The sequence below is a fragment of the Sander lucioperca genome, chromosome 2 (genome assembly GCF_008315115.2).
Source record: "Sander lucioperca isolate FBNREF2018 chromosome 2, SLUC_FBN_1.2, whole genome shotgun sequence".
In the NCBI taxonomy this organism is placed as follows: Eukaryota; Metazoa; Chordata; class Actinopteri; order Perciformes; family Percidae; genus Sander; species Sander lucioperca.
This window is the reverse complement of record NC_050174.1, coordinates 3,501,523-3,525,888: the sequence shown is the minus strand read 5'-3', so window position 1 is coordinate 3,525,888 and position 24,366 is coordinate 3,501,523. Positions and strand designations below refer to the sequence as shown.

Genomic DNA, 24,366 nt, shown 5'->3' with positions numbered 1-24,366 from the left:
CCTCATAAATAATTTTCAAAACCACAACCGCACCATATAGTGCACCATATTTACCCTAAAATGTATTGATGAGAGTGACATTTATGGACTATATGGTGCCTTCAAAAACTCTCACAGTGGATACAATTTTCATGGCATTTACACTACCTTTTCCTAACAATCCCACAATGCAATGTGTTGCATTTTTTATGGATGCGATTATTGCTCTTATGCAACTCTACACCTGTCAGTGATGATTAAGTGTCCAAATCTAAAAAGTAAACTATTGAGTGTCTGTTATATAGGGAGAAGTGAATGTGTAAACGAGGGAGTGATTTTGGACATGGCCCATGTTCGCGCTACTTGGCAGTCTTCTTCCCTGCCTTCGACTAGAATATTTCTACATTTCTTTGCGTGCTACTGCCACCAATTGTCGATCAGTGGAATAACGTGGTTTGCATGCACAAAACATTGGCTATATCACCCTCTGCAGTCAGCAGGTGTGTGTAAAGCATCACCTGTGTGCTCATGCACATACTTGTGTGTCCTTGTACTAGTACAACATAAGATATGATCGAAACACGTAACTACCTATCCAAAAAGACAAAAGACAAAACAACATTTTAAGTGCCCATTTTTTGGTCAAATGATTTGATGTACTTGGTTATCAGAACAATCAGATAAACCAGATAATAATGTGTTTATTTGCCAGGGTCTTGCATTACCTTACTCTCTGGGCTTATTTCGCAATAATAACCTTCCTGGTGTACAATGTTCCTTTTGATGCAACAATGCTTCCATCAGTGCTAATACTTTTACTGCTGCTACTATGACTACTGTTTCTCTGTGGCCATTGACAAGATTTCTCATATAATTTGTAATAATACATTCACTTTTTGATCTCTCATAACACATCAATTAACTGTTTTTTGGCAGAAACACTACAAAAACTGTCGGCAGTATATAATGACTGTGATGAACTTTCAGTATACTGTGCAAGCAGCCTGTAATTTCTTGCATGCCTTCACTAACTAATCCCGTTTTACTCTTCCCATACATTTAACATTCCTCTCGGAGGGATGCATTTGGTTTGGTCTCACCACAAGGAAGGAATGACTCATGTATTATACTTTACGTTGATGAGGATAATCATATTAAGGCAAAACTGTGCTCACAGTAGTCCTGCTGTAACAGCATGTGGCTCGTCTGCATTATAATAGCACTCACTGTCGAATTAATGAAATGGTTTGAGTGGTAATGTTTATAGTGGCGCCTCTTTCTTTAGGCAACACTGACTCGACTAAACATAAGGTCTTTATTGAAAAGCTGAGAGATGTAAATTCCTCTGTATGACCAATTGGCTGTTGTTTATTACTTCATAAATAAACGGCTTAATGAATAAAGGGCTTGTTTTCCATTTTGATCAGTCTTTCTTAGCTTATTATCATTACAATCAGTGAGGCTCCAACAGAAACCATGTGTGCATAAAAGAAACCTTATTTCCTATATAATACAGCTTGCCTCCCTCCATCCTTCCTTCCTTCGTTTAGTCCCTTTAGTGCTGATTTCTCTTCTGTCTCTTTCTCCACAGGGTAAACGGGGAGATGATGGAAGCCCTGGGGCCAAAGGCTATCCTGGCAGGCAGGTGCAGTAAATCTAGTGTTGCTGTGCTGGTTGAGCAGGGCCACACACACACACACACACACACACACACACACGCACGCACGCACGCACGCACGCATGCACGCACACACACACACACACACACACACACACACACACACACACACACACACACACACACACACACACACACACACAATAATAAATGGAGGCTAGGATATCATCTCTATTATGAATTCAGCTTTTTGAAAATATTTTTGCCTCTTAATAAATCAAATTACAGCTAGTAAGTTTTGCTCACTGTCAGAATGATGAATAAAACGGGATATATTGGTGAAACACCAAATCCTTGTATGTTTTCTGTACCTACAAAATAATCTAATTTAAAGATATTGGATGCCGGCAAAGAACCTCAGCCATCGGCATCTCAGTGTCAGCCTCAAAGAATCCAATTTGGTCAATCCAAATAAAAAGTTTGTTGCAGCTGAATGAAAGGAAAAAGGCTCTAAGCTGTTGAGAAGCACCTGTGGTTGAATTTAAGCGACGGATGCCTCCGGTCTAGCGAGGAAATAAAATGTCAAAAGGTTTCCACTGTAAGCACTGCTCTGAAGACAGAAAAGGTAATAAAAGTGTGACGAATGCCACAGGTTTCCGGCTACAAATAAGCTTCCTCTGTCCTGCTCCACTTCTAGGAATAGTGTTTAACTTTAAAGCTGGGAAGCATTAGAGGTTCTCTGCATTTAAAATCAGTTTCGTCTTAGCTGTAAGAAAGTTTTAACTGCTGCTTGCTCACTTGTCCTTTCCCGAATGTTTATGATAAGCTAGAGTTCAGGCACGGGTCTCAGTGTTTGCCTCTGTACTTTAGCGCACTTACTATGTCTGAACTCTGATCTCTATAGACACTTGGTTGTGTGTGATGGATTAGGTTTTAGCACCCCCTACCATCTGTGGGCTGTGAATCACCAGTGCTGTATGTTTATGTCAAGGCGTTGTACTTTGCTGTGGGGTATTCTTCTGAGCTGAGAGTTGATCTTTAAAGTTGCAGGGGAAGATTTTCTGTGGTGGTGGATTTGCTGGCTGTGTCTCAGAGACATGAATGTGAATGCTGCTTTAAGTTTTGACACCACAAATGCAAACATCTGGATGAATGTGCTTATCATGAAGTAGTGAGATTTTTCTTAGTATTTCCACTTAAGTACTTTCACAGCAACACTACTAACGTTCTGCCACTGTTTGTAACCACAGAAATTTGTTTTGTCATGTATTACATTTAGGGTTTACCTGGGCCTGTAGGGAAAATGGGGCCAAAAGGAGTCAGGGTAAGTAGATGTTGGAAAAATTACAGCTTTGGCATGGATTTGTGTTATTAAACTCTTTAAGGCAGTATGTTTGGTAATAAAAAGGTGCTTTGAAAGTAAATACTGTATATCTCTCACTGTAAGGCCTAAAGTCTTTAAAGCACCCTCAGAATTAATTTCTCTGTTTATGTGTATTTCATGTTCTTGTCATGCACCCTAACTCAGCTTCCACTGAAGGCCACAGGGGAGAGAGACATGGCTCTCCTAGTAGTAAAGCTTCTGAACTTTCACTTTCTGCTGTGAAATGCCTGCTAAATGAATTACCTAACCAGTGTGGGTACATGATAAGGCCAATGGCATAAACGCCACTCTCCTGCCCTTGTTAACTCCATGATGATAACGACATATGGTTTTGTTAGTATATTTAAAGTACTGTAATAGCAATTAACTCTGGCTTTCTTTAAATCCCTTCCGTGCTTGCTGCGCTTGTTAATGTTAGGCAAATATCATAAAACTATATTGCTCTGCTGTCAAGCATAACCACAATCAGTTTGAATGTCAGCTTCTCGTTGAATGTCATTGTAATTTGTATTTCTGCCCTGTTTGCCACTTTTTCTTCTTCTTCCACTGAGCAGGTTTAGCAGAGAGTTCTTCAGAGATCCCTGATGTGAGGGTATGTGCCCTTGGACTACATCGTGGAAGCCAGCACCATGCAGTCCATGGGCATATACACTTGCCTCAAGGCTTGGCTCTACAAGACCACTCCACCGTAGCAAAAAGCCTGTGGTACTGTAACGAGAAGAAAGCATCACAGCTGAAGTCTTTTTAGATATTTTTAGACATGTTAGTGTTGTTGACATCAAACCGTTCTTTACAATGTCCATCATCTCTGTAAAGTCTCATTGTCCACCTTCTTTTGCTTTTCCATCTCTCTTTGCCTTATCTGTTCCTCCACTCCATCTTTTATTCATCTCTCTAGGGTCACATTGGCATCCCTGGGCTTTTTGGCCTTCCTGGTCCTGATGGAGAGAGAGTGAGTATTAGTGGCTGTGAGAATAAATGCCTACTGAGTTGCATTATATGACTGCCCATGGACCGAAATGAAGGAGTGCAGGCACGCTTAACCAAATCACTATTATAAGCCCAGAGTAGCACAGGCTCCTTCATACTGTATTGGATCGAGCCTGGGGGAAATAACAACCTACACCCCAACCTCTCCTACTGTCTTGGATAAGGTCAGAATGTAGGAGGTGGATTTACATTTATTCAAAATCAACCAGGACTCAAATTCCCATTAACCCCCAGAGATGTGGATCAGAACAGTGGCACCAAATGTCTCAGGAATTTTTATATGTTTTTTTGTTGTTTTTAGCTACTTTAGCCAAGTGAGGCTATGGCAGTGTTGGCCCTTCAGTGTGTAAGTGAGTCTGGTCAGTTGATCACTTTAAATAGGACATGTCACAAAGATTGGGATTGATTCAATGAAATGTACTTAAAGCATGGTCCTGAGAGGATGAATATCATCTGTTTTTTGCTATAACAGGATGACTGAATTCTGTCAGCCTGTGCTTTGAGATGAATGCTGACATGGCATGCTACAAAGCTAACATGCTAAGGTTTCATTTAGCAAATTAGCATTAGCATTCAGCTCAAAGCTCAGCTAAGCTGAAGTGCAGCTGAGGATGACAAAGTACACTTCAGTCTGAAAGTTGAGCCACAATGTAGAACTTGAACCTGAACCTGACAAGCTGAGTCTGATTTGTCCTAAAATGACCATCCTACAGAAGATGAACTATTATGTTATGTTTGTTAAAACAAAGGACCATTTAGTAGCTGATCTTTCAACAATATGGCATAATCTTCATCAGCAGATGACATTTGCTAATTGTGATGGAATTGTAGATTTCCATTTTGTTTCTGAGGCCTTTGGACCTCTCATCCATTTTTGCTTAAAATCTTATTTTTCGATGATTATATTTTTGAAGGCTCTAGAACACCTAATACCTGTAAATGGACCTGCTGTTGTCAAGCTCTAGAACTTTGAAGCTCAATATTTCTATTTTTCAACATGTGATAATGATCTGAGAATAGAAAATTTGTTTCTCCATTTTTGGTCCATACAACAATTTAGTTTTCTGTTGTGTAAGGAGCATCATAGCCTCCTTATCCATTTTTCTCTCTCTCTGTCTCTCAACTCTTGTTTTCTTTCCTGTTTCCAGGGAATTCCTGGCGTTCATGGGAAGAAGGGCAAGATGGGTAGGCCGGTAAAGTTTTCTCTCAACATACTTCTCAGAGAACATTGTTCATGCAGCCTCGTGAAAGTGCGGGTGTTTGTGTTGATCTATGGGCTATTACTGTAGTGCAGAGCTACTTTAAAGTGCATTACTCTGACAGAGACTCTAGTTCAGTGTGAAGCCCCTTTTGGCTTTAGTCGTAAATCTGCAAAAAAAAAGTTCCAGAAACTTCCACACTGGCACAGTGATACTAGGGATTACTATAGGGATTGTTATAAGGGGAGAATATGCACCATACATCGTGTAACTGAATGGGTTGGAAATACAAATGTTCATGTGTCAGCAGATTGTATTTCAATTCTCACTTAGATCCCTTTTTACAATCAAAAATTCCTGGCCCAATATTAAAGTCAGTGACTCGTTATCTATAAATCTTTGATGATTAATTTTCTCTGGCTTAAGTTGATTAGTAATATGTTTAAGAGTGTGCTTATTACTGTGCTTGTTTCATGTGACTGATATGATAATGTGATGTGTCAGTTGTGGGTTTGGATCTCCGGAGTCTCTATCCACAGACCAGGGAAGTCTATCGTCATTGGCGCCTGGAAGTACATTTCCCATCCTTCCAGGCTTACATGGAAAATACTAATACTGCATATAACCACTTGTGTAAATCTGCTGTTTTCCCAGGCCTAGTCTGGTTGTACGTGTTTTTTTGTTGTTGAAAATATTATTTTGCAGAAGCGGTCAGTGACATAGACTGAGACCAAAAAATATGCTCATAATAGCCAAGTCATGAGCAAGCCATTTCCCATCCTCTGTGGTAAAAAGTGAGGTCAGTCACTTTACGCAAGGAGTTTTTTCAGTCCTGAGTCAGCAGTAATGCTGTTTAGCAAAATCTGGAAAGACACACAAGAGAAGGAGTTGGCATGTTTGATCCACATGTCCCAAAGCCCAAAACAACACGAGCCACAAAAAGCTGAGACTGTTTGTATTTTATGGTGTTTAACAGCTCCCTTCCTTCTGTTTTAACCTTATGGATTGAAAGTGGGAAAGTGGTCTTCCAATCTTTTTTATCTAATAAATGCTATAGTTTGTACAAAGCACAATGACATGATTTCCATCGGGCCGATCATATAATGAAAAGGGTCTCGCCAGCCATGCCGAAAGTTGTTGAGAACAAAGCATGTGTTTCTGATGAATCCAAGTCAGTTATTGACATTTTTGGAAAGAGGCAAATGTTTCCACATTTTTTGTGGGGTTCATGTTGCACCAATTACTGCTCATTACTTTATCCACATTTGCCTAATGTTCTAAATCAGCAGTCTGCCACACAAAAAGTCCTATCACTACCATCTCTTGAGGTCTTCATACTTTCATTTGATCTTTTTTCTTCTCTGTCTGCAGACAGACGATGAGAGATCTCTGCCATTTCTCATTAATCTAAGCATAGCCTCCTGTAGGCGAGTGCTGAGCTGTGACGTGCGGTTGGTTGCATGTTGACCTTGGCACATTGACAAGCACACGTTGAGCATGTGGCCTCGTCGCTGCATCACGCCTGTTGTTCTCCCTCTATAATGGAATTACAAGCACCAAGGGGAAAAAAAAGGACACAGTCATCAGTTTCTGGGCCAAGCAGCTTTATTCGGCCATTTAGGCAAGTCCTGGGGGTTTGGTTCGCGGGCTGCCGAGCACTGCCTGCCAGCCCATGCACAAACAGACACTCGGTCGCTCGGAAACACTCAGCCGTGGAATTTCCTGCCGGTCTCCCAGGAATGAAGCGCTGGGAGCACAATTTAGGGGATTTGCTTGGGCTTTGCTCTGCAAACGTCTGTTTTGGGAAACACTTAGTTGATCCTCTGTGCATGGTGTGCTAACTTCACTGACAAACCATGTGATATCTAAATAAATTCCAGTGTTTTGACGGTATGAACATGATAAAGCCACTCGATTTCCCCTCTGGTTACATACATGACCGTCCTGTTTGTTTGTGTGCTCAGGGGTTTCCTGGTGACTTTGGAGAGAGGGGACCTCCTGGCCCTGATGGGAACCCAGTAAGTGAAATTATGTAGATGAATGCACAATTTACTAACTCTTGGCACAGTAAAAATCTTTATGCCTGGTCCTGAAGTCCACAAAATTACACCCGACTGAGGTTTCACCAGGTTTTAGATGTAATGTAGCTTATGTCATATACAAATGCAGTACAATGTGCTTTACAAGAAATGAAAAATACACTCATTAAGGAGATGCAAAAAGTAGACACATTACACAGTTACAGAGTTGGAGCTTACTTGCACATTGTTTTACAGCACGACTGACTGTGAGGCAAGTCTGTGCAGTCATTCAGTAGCTCACTCACTCATCGTAATCCATACTGATACATACATGAGGGCAGCATCAGCAGTTTCACTTGCCTCTCCTTTACTTTAGTTTGACCCTCACTGCATCGTGATTGACAGGGTCAGTGTTAGATTGTGATTGGCTGACCTCTGCGAGCCTCCTCCAGGCCTCATTTCCTCTGCCTCCAGAGGGAAGAGGGGGGCTGAATTCATCTCTTTTCATTCATAGAGGAATAGAGGAGGCGACAGGAAGGCCACACTGGGTTGAGTGTCATCCATCTGTCCATTGGATGCATAGCTTGGAGAGGATGTAGGCATGGCATGTGGCTGCGGGGTAGATCATTTGGAACAAGCTGGTCTGTGTGTCAAGTGCCAAGTGCTCACTCACTATGCTAAAATGAGTGGAGAAACACATTACTCAGGATATTGAGGGAGGAAAATACTAGTAAACAAACAAAATATAGAAACATTCAGTTTGCTATCATGTGTTTCCTCCCCCTACAACTCTACACCTCTATCTGACTGTGTGCTTGTGTGGCATCTCTTCTTTATCCCTCTTTCTTTGTCCTCTCCCTTCCTCTTAGGGTGAACTGGGATCTCCTGGCCCATGTGGAGTCCCTGGTCTTATCGTGAGTGTTCTTGTGTCCTTCTCACTGATTTTATAACTTTATGTTTTATAATTTTAAACACTTTGGTACCTTGTTGTTTTATTTATTTTTTTATAATTATTTTTATTATTTCCATCAAGAAGTAATACATATACCAGCATACTGTGTAATTTCATACTCCAATCATACCTTACCTTGTTGTTTTATACATATATTGTTTTTTCTTTCTCTTTAGGGCCCTCTTTTTATCTATTGTTTTGAAAAGGCGCTGTATAAAAGCATTTGATTCCTTACTCCCTATTCTTATATCTCTTCCACATCTTTCTGTTGAGACATTCAGCTCAGAAAGTACATGTTTGTTGTGCATTATGAGCATCGGTCCTTAAGACTTAAGTATTCTGGACGTTCAGCATTATAAGTACTGTATGTGTTTTGTGTGTGTTGATGCGTGCAGGGAGACATGGGCCCTGTCGGAATAATGGGCTTACCAGGACCGCCAGGACTCAAGGTAAATGATGCGGTTTTATACAAATGTCTCTGTCTGGTTTTGGTATGGATCCATCATAAATAGGGTATATTTTGGCAATTTGATTGGTTAACCAGAATGTCAAGTAGCTGTTGAGCTCACTTTGATGAGACAAAGTGAAGAGTGGTTGGTGATTAAAATGTTCCACAGCCTGAAAATGTAAACCCTAGTGAACAGGGAAACGCCAGGACTGCTCATTAATCATGTTCAATCGTTAATCATTTTTTCTTTTCTTTTCTTTTTTTTAATTTTAATTTTGCTTCCAAGGGAGTACCTGGAAACCCAGGGGAACCAGGACTGAAAGGTGATAAGGTGATCTGCATACGTCTTTCTCACTACTAACCTACTATATACAAGAATGCTAGAGACGACAAATCACAAAATTGTATTTCTGACTTCTGAGAAAGCTAACAGATAACACAAAGCTATTATGCCGACTTGTGTAACCAAGCACTCCTGTGGAGCATGTTGAATGATTTTTTTTTTTTTGTGCTAACATTCAGATTATTTTTTCATGTTGCTTTGTGTTTTCTCAGGGGGATGTTGGCTTACCAGGGGAGCCAGGGGAGTGTGGATTCCAAGGGGACAAGGTAAGTGTATGTTTGATGTGCTCAGGTGGCACGACGGGTCATCCAGAAATAATAGCATCAGTGGTTTGATGCTGGGCTTCTCCTATCTTCATGTCAAAGTGTCCTTTAGCATGGCATTTCCACCACCGATCGATGTGTTTGTGTGCATTGGTTAATGAATGGAAACCGCCTTGTTCTGATCTCTAAAGAGTGCAGTCCATTTACCATTTCTTTGAATCCTATCATAGAAATGTAGTTGGTGTGTTTCTGTATCTAAGCAGCATTACATTTGTCCTACTTGTCTTGTTGACTTGTTAACAATGAGCTGGCTTTTATTTTACAGGGTATGCGTGGCTCACCTGGGTTGCCGGGTCCTTGTGGAAAACCTGGGCCACAGGTATTTTCTATCTCACATTAAAAAAAAGTTCAAAACTAGTTTCTGGCATGGAAATCACATAAAAGCATGAATGTACATCCCACCCATTACAACATAATTGACTCTACATGTAGACTAGGTAACACCTAACAGGAGCCCAGTGATGTAGTTCATAGCCCCAGCTCCTTTCTTTTCATGCTTTCTTGCTTGTATGTTCTTAGTGGGTGACTAATAAATGAAATATAGTACTCTAGTAGTCTATGTTGTTATGATTCTATTTATTTTCCTTAGTTGCATCTGATAAGAATTTTGTTCTGAAAGCATGATGGTGTGTTAAAAGGGCAAAGTATGTCTTAGGATGCACTAAAGAAAAAATGCTGCTGCCCTTGAAGAAAATGGATGGGAATCTTCAAATGTATACAAAAGCAAACTTCAGGCACTCATGCATGTAGGAGAACTTTGGTCTAAGAAATGTATGCTAATCAAGCTGTGGCATAAACAAGCCAGCAAAGATCAGGGGACTGGCAAATTCCAAGTGCACATGCCTTAAGACTAATCCACCAACGTTGGCACTTGTGCATTATGAAGTGTCCTTAATATTTTGAGTAGTCTCTGATCTGATTTGAGATTCTAGCATGGAAAACATTCTTTCTGAGTGGCCATACTCGTTCATCCTATCAGAATCTGACCTCAGCCACAATGGTTGATTTGTTATTGTGAATACTGCAGCTTTAAGAAAATGAGATTTCCATAAAACTTGCATACATAGTACATGACCTACAAAAGTGTGAAAAATTAGGCTGGTTTCTTTTCATTTTCAGGTTATATAAGATTGTTTTGGTAACATACATGATGTTCCGTGATCAAACCACTTAGTTAATTTAGCCTATGGTATTTTGTTCAAGTTATTGTGAGGTTTCTGATCTGTGAAATAACAATTAGATCATTTGTGACATTTCTTAGGGCAAACCTGGTGAAAAGGGCCCTGATGGTTTACCTGGCCCTCCTGGCCCAGAGGTAGGATATATTCTATTTACTATTATATTTTGACTAGATGCATTATATTTATGTTATTCTATCATTGTTGATACACTGTTGTGTGTCACTGTGTGGTGATGAAGCTGTGGTTCATTTCCTGTAATTTTCAAAGGGATATCCAGGTGACATTGGCCCACCAGGACAAAATGGCCCCGAAGGACCTAAGGTCAGTGTGACATTAACTCTTTAGATATGAATTTTGAGTGAGTGGAAATAAAGTGAAAGTTCACTCTCTGTTTTTCATCCACAGGGAAAGCAAGGCATCCAAGGTTTGCCAGGTCCAAGAGGAACACCTGGACTTCAGGTGGCGTTGACTTATTATATCTTGAAAATGAATAAAAGATAAAAAAAACAAATCTTCTCTGACCTTTAGTGACAATTCTTTTGTCAGGGTGATGAGGGACCAGTTGGGCCCGCTGGACCCGCTGGACTCGAGGTGAGTGCTGATTGGATAATCCAAGATCAGTAAAAAAATAACAGTAAAAGTTTAGGATCCACACACAACAATGCAACAAGTGCACCATGTGTCTTTGCCTAAATGTAGCTTCGGAGAAACAACTATGACCTGTTATGGACAGGAAGTCCTTTGGCTGACTGATGTTTGTATTGTTCTAAAGCTGTTTTGAAAGACTTCCTATTGGACACTGTGTACTCATTACCAGATTGGTCAGCAAATTGCTATGCTCTTTTCTATCATAAAAATCACACACAATCACAAACAAAAGCAACTGTCAAACCAAAATGAATAGTTTGTTTATATATATATATATATATAATATGATATGGCTGTGCAAGAAAAATTAGGATATTATAAATGACAAATAGGATGGCTTTGAACTGTTCTGCAGTATGACTAAAATCCACAGCGACTATCTTGGGTCCAAAAACAAATGTTAAATTGGAGTCATCCCAGGCTAAACAATAGAGTAGATCTTTCCAATGAAACTTTCTAATTTTGCAATGGTTGATTCCAGTCTGCCATCTCCCAAAAGTTAAACCCACAAGTGAATACTCCAAACAAACACAAATGACCCAACGACTTCTGTGAGTAATAAGAAGCCTTTGATGCTGCAAACGGCTCTGTGTTTTATGGATCATTAAGTTGTTTTAAGGGATGTTTTTGTTTTGGCATCAATTGTTCGGTTTGTTTTGTGCTACGGCCTCTCGAGGGACAGCAGACTCACAGACTGCACCTTTTACAGGAGATACAGAGAGTTTATTGTTTGTTGTGAGAAGTTGCAGTACACTTCTCTGTGTCATTTTTGTTTTCTGTTCAGGGCAGCCCTGGGAGCCAGGGATACCCTGGACTGACAGGCCCAGATGGACTTAAGGTCAGACCTAATAGTATCACATCCACCACCGAACCACTGTCATCCTTAAATGAACATGCTCTCCCCGGCTTTCTTTTATCATAGAATAGCATCTGAATATGTGTAAATTAGATGTTAATTCTCTGTTACCACAGGGGAACGGTCCTCCAAGCACATTTCAACTGACTTGAACTAAAAATGAAAGGCATGAATACGTTTGTGATATGCTAATTGGCTGCTTTGCTGTAGGGCGAGACCGGGATAACTGGCGAGGTCGGAAAGCTTGGCGAGAGGGTAACGGCTTTTCTCTCCTCTTTCTGCTGATTTCCGTTTGATGCTCACCGTGTGTCTGTTTTGTTCGGATCCCAAAGCTGTGCAGCCTATTATGAGAAATATAACTTCAATAGAGCTAAGAGAAATAAGAAAAAAGTTAAGACCGCACATGTTCTTTCCTTCAGGGTCTCCCTGGTTTTGTCGGGCTTGTTGGAGAGACTGGCATCGCAGGAGAAAAGGTTAGCATGGTCTCACGTCGTCACACTTCGCTAGTATCACAAGTTGTTGCTTACCAACGTCTATTTTAATCTGTGAAATTACTCTATGTTGATGTAACATGTGATGAGTGCTGAAACAAGAAGTCAATCACAGCTAATTTTATAAAACAAATTGTCATTTATCTGGCAAAAATGCCAAACGTTTGGTATTAGCCTCTAAAATGTGTAGATTTGCTGATTTTCTATGTTATTGTAAATGAAATATCTTTGAGTTTTTGGACTGTTGGTCAGAATTTGGAGCATCAATTTGAAGTCATCACTTAAGACTCTTTCAAATTGTGATTGGTATTTTGGATTATTTTTTTAATGTTTTGTAGACTGAACGCTTAATCATTTAATCTATCAATAAACAATCAATGTTTCCCTAATTGTGGCTTTTGGCTCTCCAGGGGGATCGAGGCAAAACAGGCGCCCCAGGGCCGCCAGGTGACACGGGGCCGATGGTAAGGAGTAAGTCTGGACGCTGTCTCTCGTACCAGGGGGCATTTAGTTCTACTGTACATACATTAAGGGCTGGGGGTGTGATATGTTTGGGGACTGATTCAGGTTATTAAACAATAATCATCTAATAGGCAGATAATATAAGGCCATTCAGTTTTATTGGAAATCTGTAAAATAAATCATACAGATATCATTTGAGTAATGTTGTGTCCATCAGGGTCACACTGGTATACCTGGAGTGACGGGGCCACCTGGACTGCAAGGGATCCCAGTAAGTTTACTGTTATCATTGTCCCAGCTGTATGTGCACTGAATGTAAACAAGAGACTACACTGGCCTGTTATGTGGTCTACATACATGTATCTATAAAGCAGTGTTTCACTGCCCTCTCTGGATAAAAGTCTCAAGTTTGTTGCACTTCTAACCAGGACTAGGTGTGGTTACCCAACAGTGTAAGTAAGTTAGTAAACTTTATTTATAAAGCACCTTTCAAAACCAGGGTTACAAGGTGCTGTAACGTGTAACATTGGAAAAAAAATTGAAAGTTAAAACGGGAGATAATGTAAAAACAAACAAAAACAAAGTCATTATAATCATAAAAACTACAAAATCAAAGGCAAAAACATGAGTTAAACACTCAAACAAAAGAAACCACCCAGGAGGCCCAACATACATTACAGGACAAAGTGCTTATGAAACAGATGCGTTTTTAACAGCTTCTTATAACCATCGACTGACTCTGCATTTTTGCAGTGTACTGACACAACCTGAAGTACACATATACATCACTGCAACAAAGTTAAACCACTGTAGTTGAGCAAAAACAAGTTTTTCAGCTAGTTTTTCACAATTTACTCTTTAATGGCATGAAAATTTCACTTTATGATGTTTTTTTAACATTAACGTGAGTTCCCCTAGCCTGCCTATGGTCCCCCAGTGGCTAGAAATGGCGATAGATGTAAACCAAGCTCTGGGTATCCTGCTCTGCCTTTGAGAAAATGAAAGCTCAGATGGGCCAATCTGGAATCTCCTCCTTATGAGGTCATAAGGAGCAAGGTTACCTCCCCTTTCTCTGATTTGCCTGCCCAGAGAATTTGGCCCGCCCATGAGAGAGAGAGAGAGAGAGAGAGAGACATCATGGCTTGAAAATAAGCAAAGCATGGCAGTTGGTCAAGGCCACACCCTCCTCTCTTCTCCTCAATAGCATTTAAAGCTACAGACACAGAAATGGCACATACTAAGTAAAGCTCATTGTGGGACTGGCTCTAGTGGCTGTAATTCTGCACTAAGGCTGAATTTCGGGAAAGAGACTTCAGATGTAGTATTAAGGGACCAATAAGGCCTATATAAAAGCATCCAAAAAGCAGCATGTCATAGGACCTTTAACAAAAATCCATTATTCATTATATATGAGTCTAATCTCTATAAAGGCACTAAAAATAGCATTTGATAGTTGACATTGTATTAAAAAAACTGAACTGCTTAGTAATGTTAAAATAGGTTGGTTAGAAAAAGGATATTACGTCTATGGCTAACTCTGCTTTCAATGTACCTGCAATGAACTTGCCACTGTTAATAAAGACGTAGAAACAAACTATACCAGTGGTTCCCAAACTTTTTCACGTCAAGGACCCCTAAACTGACACAAATTAGACCACGGACCCCCATTCAATAAGATTTCGACCCAGGATCCCCCATCAGATAGGATTTTTGCTTTTAGACGTTTTATTACAAAAAGTGTATAAGACCCATGACCAACATAGTCATACATTCTGTCATTGTTTTATTTATGGTTAGAATTATAGTGAAAAAAAAAGTTTCCCCTTTGTGCTGGGGACCCCCTGGAATCCACTCAAGGACCCCTGACCCTAACCCTCCACTTTGGGAACCACTTACTTAGACAACTGTCTCTTGTATCTTAGTTTCCATAGATTGCTATAGTCAAACTCAAAGAATATTTTTTCACACACATTCAGGGGCCTCTTGGTTCACAGGGATCCATCGGCATCAGAGGACCCAAAGGCAGGACGGTAAGTATCTTAAATTGGTGTTATAATATTATATTCCCATTAGGTGACACATAACTCATGTTTGTTACCAAATAATATGATGCAATCATTGAATTAGCATCGTCGCTCTAGGGATGGCCACGCTGATCCAAACTGAAATATGTCAACAGCTATCTCATGGATCGCCATGACATTTTGTCAAGACATTCATGGTCCCCAGCCTCAGCTTGTGTTTAGTGCTAATTGGCAAATGTTAGCATGCTAACACGGTAAACTAAGATGTTGAACATCTGCATCTTGCCTGCTAAACACCTGCATAATAGCATTGTCATTGTGAGCGTGTTGCCTGTCTGTAGACTGTTTTAAGTCCTGTTTTATATTTGCTGGTAGGTCTTACTGAAGAAAGATAAAATTTTTCTGTATAGGAAATCATGTATTTTTCATCCCCAGCAGCAGCAACAACAATATTTTATTTGAAATAAATGGAAGAACTGTGTAACGTTGGTAACATGAGCAAAACAGACCATGAAAGAGCACAAAGCAGAGGAGCTCTAAACTTCACTAATAACATCCACAGATAATTAAATCTCAGAGCAAAAACACCACAACAAGGATTGCTTAGCAAACTTATCCAAAGAAAAGAGACTTAAAACATGACATAAACATACATTACTATGTATGTGTACATAGTAACAACAAGTTGATTCTGAACATGTGTTTAACAAGTCTAAAATGCTAAGAAGCTCTACGAAACACCCTGAAGTTTCTGTACAGGAAATGTGTGTTGCTGTGTCTGCCATTAGCTCAGGATGATTCCTGTGTTCACTGGCTTTTCCATAATTTAGTTTTATACTTTGGGAAAATAGCCCATAGTTGCACAGCAGGATTATTGGACTGAATGAATAATTGATCTAACATGAATAAGTGTTATAATTAAGGCATTTCATTTTGATTGGTTTTACATGGCCTTCCTGACATCACAAGCAGTCACAAATGTAATATGAATAACTATAATAGCTTAAAATTACATTAAGGCTTTGGGAAATAGAATTAAGACCAGCGCGATTAAACTCCAGTCTCCTTATTACACTGTCTGAAATAATTTAGCATGGCTAAATTTGGCACATTTACATGTTGATTAATGTGCGTTGTCCCTTTTAAATAAAGAAATCTAAAAACAAAACAAAAAGATAAAAAGAAGATAATAGCTTTATTCCTCAGGGCACACATGTAAAAAATGTGGTCTGAGTGAAAGCAATATGTGCACTGCAGCACAATGAATTAATAATAGGATTCCAAGAAAAGTAGTGACAGCTACTTGGAGGATGTATCCAATCCTGTTACTTCTAGTTTGCTCCTATATCTTGTTATGGTTTTAATTTTTACCATAAGAGGGTTTAGTCATACGTCAGTCATACTTAAGCATCATGTCACCCTGTCATTCAATTTTGTTTAAAAATTCCTATGTCCCCATCCAAACTGACTCCACTGACTGAAATTAAAGCAATCTTTACAAGATGCATTTCTCTGATGTGTAAACAAGTCATTACCATAATTTTTTCAGAGGGTTTTTACTGAACTCTTCAGTAAAATGCCTTTAAATTGGTGCACTTTAAAAAAAAAAAAAATCTTTTTAAAGATTATTTTGAGTTTAGGTAACAATGACAGATGACTCCCCTAGTACAATGAAGGTCTGTCTTGATAAGAGAACATTTAATTGCACTTGAAAAAAGTAACACTATCCTTCTTATGGGCAAATGTAATTCATTATTAGACGAAACGGGTCATTCTATGAAATAGAATGACTTTTTCAGGAAAATTCAATTTAATTTTGATGTCTTTATATAACAACAAAAGTTATTGAAATGCTGGCAGAGGGTGTCTGGGTCACCTGGTAGAGCATGCGCCCATATAAAGAGGCTTAATCCTCGATGCAGCGGTTGTGGGTTCGATTCTGTGCTGCATGTCGTTCCCCCTCTCTCTCCCCTTTCATGTCTTAAGCTGGCCTATCTAAAAAAAAATCTTTAAAAAAAAAACAATTAAAGCTGGCAGAAAAGGTTAGCTTTTTATGTAATATTTCAAAATACTTGTTTGGATGATCAGAAAGCTTTAGAAATTATTAGATGTAATTAATATTTTTACTTCATATTTTAACACATTTCACAATTCTGATAACTGTCATCAATCGTACACAGCCACAATTAAAAATATAATATTGTCCCTCGTAAGTAAACACATCTACGTTTCAGTCTCTCAACAACAATCTTAATCAACAAATCTGTCTGTTATTACCCTCGACTGTTAATATTAATAATAATTCTATGTCTAAGTCTATGGTTATTACCAAGCAGCAATGAAAATGTCAAGACCTTGTACATAGGAGCCATATTCTGCTTTGGCTCGGTTTAAAACACTTTTATATAAGATGCTTACATGAACAACCAGCAAAAGACACAGTCAGTCCTTTAATGTTTTCTGACAGTGAATATTTTGGTTGAATTTTATAGGCGAGGATGAATCAGCTGCAGGATTTGACCTTTTCCCAAGGCGTCTTTACAATAACGGCAGTGTGCAGGCGCTGCCACTGTGTGTGATCGTGGAAAAATGGGGACAAAGTCTACACAGTGTGGATAGGGCATGCTTCGGAGCTAATTCGCAAATGCCAAGTATAGCCGCAATCTTTGATGGTGTCTCTTCTATGTGGGCTAAACCACAATGAAACCAAGAGAACTGCCTCCCAGGCTCCACTCAATAGGGATGACAAAAATGGAGATTAAGAGCCCAAATTCATTGACTTAATATGTTAAACAACGTGTGCCTTAGATCGGTTAAAGGCCAGATTTGCCCAAGCTTTCCATCAGTGAAAACTTTCATTTCTTTCTATAGGGTCTGAGGGGTCCTGATGGCCCAGTAGGGGAGAAAGGGTCCACTGGAGTAAAGGTGAGCACGTGGTCAGAAAGTCAAAGTCAACAACGGTTAATAAACCATTTTCAGAGTCTCAGATTTAGTTCCAGTTTGTGGCTCTTTTATTGATAATGTTACTTTACATGCCAAAACTGCCTTAGAGAAATGTCTGTGCTTCAGCTTCTTAATTGCACACATCAAATCCGTCCCACTGAAAGCTAGGATAAACAAAAGCATGAGAACTTTAACAAGCAACTATTTTTAACATCTGAAGAATCTTCAGAGGACACTCTCTGTTAGCTGCAAATCTAACAACAGAACCTTAAATCAAAGAGTACTAACATATTGATGGTGCTGGTGATGCATGGCAGTGGGGAACATTTTAACTCTGGGGAATTTCAGAGAGCTCAGTTAACTGAGTTGGATGTTGTCTTTGCAGGGCCCTGATGGTCCACCAGGAAAATTGGGCCTCCCCGGGGAGACGGTAGGAAAAATTGGACTACTTTACTTTCCCCTCGTAACATTAATGACATTATTAGCAGTATTAGCACAATCAGGGTTACATTTAGCCTTTTGAAGTCCTCAAGGAATTAGTATCCAGGATAAATAGAGTGATGTTGATACGTTTGTCCTTGTGAAGAGTACAACAATAGTCTCATGAACGCATGCACAGAGAAGCATTCATACAGTTTGGTATAAACTGTGTTCTTGATGTTACATAATAGTACGTAATCATGTAGGATGCACATCTCCATTCATTTCTCCATCTGGTACAACTGTGCTGTTGTTTATGGCGCTGCTCCAATCCAATCGAACACATAAGAAAGTGAACTGAGTCTTATGCTGACTGTGCCTGTTATCCCCTTATGGTTTTGACATGTTGTTGTAATAACAAACGACACCATTTAAATCTAACTCAATGTTCTCCTCTCAGAGTAGAACTTATTTTTCTATGTGTCATTTTGCCGCAGGGAAAGCTTGGCGAGCCAGGTGAAGCTGGGCCTAAGGGATTTCCAGTAAGTGATTGGGGCTAACAGAGGTCTCTTTTAGGTCAGTCTTGATTTTTGGGGTAGACTCATTTTGGGGAACACTGGTGGATGAGTGAGGCCTGTGTGGCAAACTGTTACTCTAGTGAGTGTTGTTGAATTTCAACATGTGTATGAATACTAATAGTGTGTGTTATAATTGGCTGTGCTATTTTCAGGGTGTTCACGGACCCTCGGGACCTCCAGGGGCCAAAGGAATTGCAGGAGAGCCAGTGAGTTTATTATTTATTTACATTAATTGTGGTTACATATTTGAGAATCAACCCCATTATCAAATACCTTCTATGGTAATGTTTTTCCTCTGTGTTTTTTTACTCCATCTGGTTCAGTTATGTAAAAATATGGTTGCAGAAGTTACAGCATATGTTAAAGGCAGAAACCATAGTATCTCATAATGTATAATGACCTGTGGCTCTCCAGCACCTACTGTGAACTCTTCTTCTTTCCCTTTGCATACAAACACCGATTTTCCCCTTATATTCAGTGCGTCCTAGAAACCCTATATCCTGGTCAAAAAGCCCTTTACAACCTAATCCTCTCTCTCTCATTCTGCCCAAGTCTCACAGACAGGGTGCGAACTATGGGGGAGCTAGGGGGAGCTTGGCTCCCCTTAATAAGACATGGGCTCCCCTGAAAATGTGATATGTGAAATTTTGGGGGGGTCTCTAAAAATATTGACAATGTGTTGTTTTGACGTGCAATTTCAGTTTTGTGTAATATGATCATCGTGGATTATTATGTGTACTACTGCGGTGCAAATTCAACTCATGTTTAATACATGTTAACTCAAAAGATTCGTAGAAAAAATATAAACATTGGAGGCCATTAATAGGCGTGCAAAGTCCTTGAAATCTATTCTGCAGTTAGCATCATATAGCCATGGCAAAAAGAAAACAAGGCAGTTTAATTAATTTTGTTTTTACTTAGAAATTGTGTAGCGATGACATTAATAGCATGACCTATTCAACTGCTGCAAGCCCTGTTAGCATACCTCCCGCCGGGGTGACAACGCAAGAAGAAGTTGAAGAAATAATGTCCTCTCTGGCTGAAGATGGAGGTAGTAACAGCTCGTCAGAGGTCGGTCACGAGCCTAACCCGTCTTGCTCCTCTCTCCCGTTAAATTGGAACAGCCAGCAGTGGAGAGACTGGAAGAGCCGATATACATGGCTGTTTGTTAAGGATGGAAGCTTGGGGGGCGTCGCTTAGGCCTAATTGAACGGAGGAATTATGGTGTTCTTCGGTAGCCTGAGTAACTTTAACCGTTGTTCATGTGAAATCTCAATAAATGTTGATAAAGTATAATAGGGTAAATCCTGTATAGTGCATACTATCTTTGTAAGTCATAAGTCGCAAGCGCACATGACCCCACCCCCAATACACGCACACTCCCCCCAGTGAAAAAAAAAGTGGGCTCCCCAAAGGCCACGGTATAGTTTGAACACTGCTCACAGACACAAGCAGAGAAGTAGTCAGTCCAAGACAATTTGATTTACAGCATTCCCTTCCTGGAAAGGCAGCTTTTTTGTAGCCTGAATGGGTCTCTATAACAGAAGGCCTGTTTCCATCACTTACAGAATATTTGGCTCAGTGTTTTGAAGGCTCTTAGCCCTGCAGATTAACTTATCTCCACAAATCCACACTTTCTGCCTGGTTCTTATTTCTTTTCACATTTTTCCTCCTTTGCTGTCACTTTCAGAAGCATTTTTCCAAGATTAGAAAGTACTCCTAACCTTTTTATTGGTGCTTTTGTTTTGTCGCTGCAGGGACCAACAGGGCCACCAGGAACAATTGGGCCAATGGGGGAGATGGGGCCGAGGGTGAGTTTGATCACACAACTGGTGTAAATTCCTACTGACTTTTATGTTAGCACCGAATACTAAAGACTGTCACTGTTGTTGACAGGGGCTGCCAGGGAAGGATGGAGAGAGAGGACTGCCTGGTGAACCTGGAGAGAAGGTGAAGATGACGATATGCTGTTGATTATTGAGATATCGGGCTGGTGAAAGTGTACCTGTGTTTGTGTTTCACACCATGAACATGTGTGTGAGATGATGACATCCCAATAGCCTTTGCTGCAGGAAATGGTTATGACCATGGGGGGAGTGGGGGATGAGTCAAAGAAGAAAAGAACGCACAGAAATTATGTTTTGTACAGAAATTATAATCAGGGTTATTTGTTACTGGCATTGGGAGAGTGATATGTAACTACTGTTTACTAAGCTGGTTGGCTTAGAAGTTAGCTACCTAACAAACAAGATAGCTAAGTTAAATTGCATGAAGGTTCATGTGACCAAAACTGTATAAACTGTATATAAAGTGCTCATATTATGCTTTTTGGCTTTTTCCCTTTCCATTATTGTGTTTTATATTTATATATATATATATATATATATATATATATATATATTTATTTTTTTTTTTTTTTTGTGTGTGCATGTAATAGGTTTACAAAGTCAAAAAGTCCAAAGTCCACCCCAAAGGGAGTTTACCATCTCCCACAGAAAACAACGTTCATGAACTGCTCGAAACAGCTCTATTGTAGTCCGGCCTTTACTTCCGTGACAAACGTGTGTCATTTTGTGTCACTTTGTAACACAGGTTATAATCAGGGTGCGAACTACTGGGGAGCTAGGGGGAGCTTGGCTCCCCTTAATAAGACATGGGCTCCCCTGAAAATGTGATTTGTGAAATTTTGGGGGGTCTCTAAAGATATTGACAATGTGTCATTTTGACGTGCAATTTCATTGTTAGCACACCTCCCGCCGGGGTGACAACGCAAGAAGAAGTTGAAGAAATAATGTCCTCTCTGGCGGAAGATGGAGGTAGTAACAGCTCATCAGAGGCCGGCCACGATCCTAACCCCTCTTGCTCCTCTCTCCCGTTAAATTGGAACAGCCAGCAGTGGAGAGACTGGAAGAGCCGATATACATGGCTGTTTGTTAAGGATGGAAGCTTGGGGTGTGTCACTTAGGCCTAATTGAATGGAGGAATTATGGTGTTCTTCGGTAGCCTGAGTAACTTTAACCGTTGTTCATGTGAAATCTCAAAGACAGCCTGATGCTTTGTTTATAGACTATTTGTGGATGGCTGTTTGCTGTTTGACCTATCAATTCCTGTTGATAAAGTATAATAGGGTAAATCCTGTATAGTGCATACTATCTTTGTAAGTCATAAGTCGCAAGCGCACGACCCCCCAGAATTAAAACGTTACGTTTGAAAGACTAATTTGTTAAAATTTAAATAACTTACTCTGAAATGTTTTGCTCCAGTCTAGGTTGTACGGCTGAGCCAAAGCCATAGGTTACCGGCTGAAGCAGTATGTTTTGGATCACACTAGCTTGATGGTCAGGGCCCACCCTACTCTGCTTCTGACTAGCTAGCAGTCCTTACTGCGCATGTGCGACTCCCAACAAAGATGGAACAGAAGTGAGATGCCTCACTGTAGCTAAAACAGAGAGCTCAACACACAGGGTGAAAAGAGGAGCTGCAGCAATGTGCAGTACAACAAAAATATGGTGTTTTTTGAAAATTAAACCATGTAAACATATTCTGGTACAACCTCTATATGCAATTATGAACCTGAAAATGAGCATAATATGAGGTCTTTAATGCCATTCTCCCACTGCTTCTACCTACCTAGGCATAGGAAATCCTACTAGCAGTTGTATTGGAAACAAAACAGGCAATAAGAACTCCAGTTTTGCAATTGGCTGAAATCTTTGCAATGTAAAACTGAGAAAGGTTTACCTTTTTTTTTTACCTCTTACCTACCTATGTGGAAATCAAATAAAAACTACAAAATGTTATTAATGTGCTTACTAATAATTTTTTTTGTACTCAAAAAACAACCATGGTGGAAGCAAAGGTTGTACATCAAGAGATACAACACTTCACCAATGACATAACCATCATGCTTATTTTTCCTGACAGGGTGCCATTGGTCTACCTGGCAACATTGGGGAGCAGGGTTTGATTGGCCAGAGAGTGAGTATCCCATGTTTTCTTTCTGTAGAGTCTTAATGAGTTAAAGTGCACTTGATCTATTTCAGCAAACCCTCAAAAATATGTAAGTAGATATGTAACCTGCAGAGTAAGCCAAGTGGTACATTTGTTTTCAAACTGTACTTAAATACAGTTTTGCCAATTTGCCAGTTTGGCTTGCTACACATTTGTTTTTGTTTCATGTGATCACTGTCCTTATAACACTAAAATATATTTCAGCCATAATATTTTTATGATGTGTCTATCAGGGTGAGCCAGGCATTGATGGGGAGGCTGGACAGAGTGGACCTGATGGAGCCAAGGCAAGTTAAAAAATATAAGACATACTGTGACTTAAAATTTGATTTATTCATAACTTTAACAAGCCAAATGTTTTTTTAGTGTGAAGGCCCACAGTAAATGGAAAACATTGCTTCAAGACTTTGGCCTGTAATCAAATTGCTGTCAATAACTATGGATTCATTCTTTCCTGATTCCTATATGTCTGTGAACCCAGCGAACTCTCCGGTTTACTGTAGCAGCTTATTGTAATTAGGGCCAGTCGACTATTGTTTGTGAGGTATTGGCCTTTGTACAGTTGGAGCCGCATTGTGTTGACGCTTAGTGAAAACAGATAGCGGGGCTATTTTAAAAGCTCTAAATTCTGGCAAGTACTGTGACAGAAAAAAGATGGAGAGCACAGAGAGTCCGCCTATTCAGCAGAACCAGACTACTGAATGTATGGCTGACAGACCCACAAACACTGTTTGGCTTAGAGAAAGTGGTAAACTGTGAGCACAGAGAACACTGAGGATTAGAATAGACTCAACCTGAGAGTCTGTTCAGCTCCACAGGACGTTTTCTGTTAGTTAGGAGAGTAAACTACTTTGAGAGGTTCTTGGCCACAGTGCAGCTCCTTGATGGAAAACGGCAGCTCAAAAGGGATTTGCAGCTTGTGTTATTAACTGTTAGGGAAATGAAAATCAGTGCATTGTCATGGTTCATTGTTGTATTACTCTGTGCAATTTAAAATAGAAATTCAACAAATAATTGGAGGATTTTAACATTATTTTGATTGCCTCCTCTCAGAAGTCTGTAGCTAATTCAATACCTAATTCTTGTTTCCAGGCATAGTGTCAAGTAGGTCTTACCAAATAGCAAAAGCCTGTTGTACTGTATATCTGCATTATCAGCTGCTTCAGAGGGAAGCCATATTTGTTTCTTGGGGTCGTATCATTAGGCTGCCTAGCTTAAGCAGGGTGACCAGAAAATGGGGAGAAAGAGGGAGAACAACTTGAAGTAACAAGGTGGATTTTGGATACAGGACTTGAAATACAGCAGAAGCTACTGAGAATTTAATGTGAAGTCAAAACTAAAACCATATCTTAACAGAAAGTCGAACTACAGGTTTGTCCGTGTGTTGTAGACTTCATGCTGTTCACTAGAATATTCAGTAGGTGGGACCACATTGCGCTGGTCTTTATCCTGTCTTCCCGACAGGTGTTTCTCAGCTTCTGTATGAAATGATCTT

At 39.9% G+C, this 24,366-nt stretch overlaps 1 protein-coding gene across 2 annotated transcripts in view; it reads left to right on the top strand.

Annotated features, from left to right (window-relative positions):
• The window catches only part of col27a1b (collagen, type XXVII, alpha 1b), a 74,508-nt gene that overhangs the window by 35,668 nt on the left and 14,474 nt on the right, over positions 1-24,366 (top strand). For both annotated transcript variants that reach the window (XM_036008863.1, XM_031305804.2), the window contains exons 9-36: positions 1,571-1,624; positions 2,877-2,921; positions 3,880-3,933; positions 5,120-5,164; positions 7,135-7,188; positions 8,061-8,105; positions 8,539-8,592; positions 8,878-8,922; positions 9,147-9,200; positions 9,523-9,576; positions 10,519-10,572; positions 10,706-10,759; positions 10,844-10,897; positions 10,985-11,029; positions 11,871-11,924; positions 12,153-12,197; positions 12,362-12,415; positions 12,844-12,897; positions 13,113-13,166; positions 14,872-14,925; positions 17,791-17,844; positions 18,248-18,292; positions 18,780-18,824; positions 19,013-19,066; positions 20,618-20,671; positions 20,757-20,810; positions 22,785-22,838; positions 23,105-23,158. In XM_036008863.1, coding sequence (XP_035864756.1) covers positions 1,571-1,624; positions 2,877-2,921; positions 3,880-3,933; positions 5,120-5,164; positions 7,135-7,188; positions 8,061-8,105; positions 8,539-8,592; positions 8,878-8,922; positions 9,147-9,200; positions 9,523-9,576; positions 10,519-10,572; positions 10,706-10,759; positions 10,844-10,897; positions 10,985-11,029; positions 11,871-11,924; positions 12,153-12,197; positions 12,362-12,415; positions 12,844-12,897; positions 13,113-13,166; positions 14,872-14,925; positions 17,791-17,844; positions 18,248-18,292; positions 18,780-18,824; positions 19,013-19,066; positions 20,618-20,671; positions 20,757-20,810; positions 22,785-22,838; positions 23,105-23,158 — 1,440 coding nt within the window. The remainder of the gene's footprint in view (positions 1-1,570; positions 1,625-2,876; positions 2,922-3,879; positions 3,934-5,119; positions 5,165-7,134; positions 7,189-8,060; positions 8,106-8,538; positions 8,593-8,877; positions 8,923-9,146; positions 9,201-9,522; positions 9,577-10,518; positions 10,573-10,705; positions 10,760-10,843; positions 10,898-10,984; positions 11,030-11,870; positions 11,925-12,152; positions 12,198-12,361; positions 12,416-12,843; positions 12,898-13,112; positions 13,167-14,871; positions 14,926-17,790; positions 17,845-18,247; positions 18,293-18,779; positions 18,825-19,012; positions 19,067-20,617; positions 20,672-20,756; positions 20,811-22,784; positions 22,839-23,104; positions 23,159-24,366) is intronic.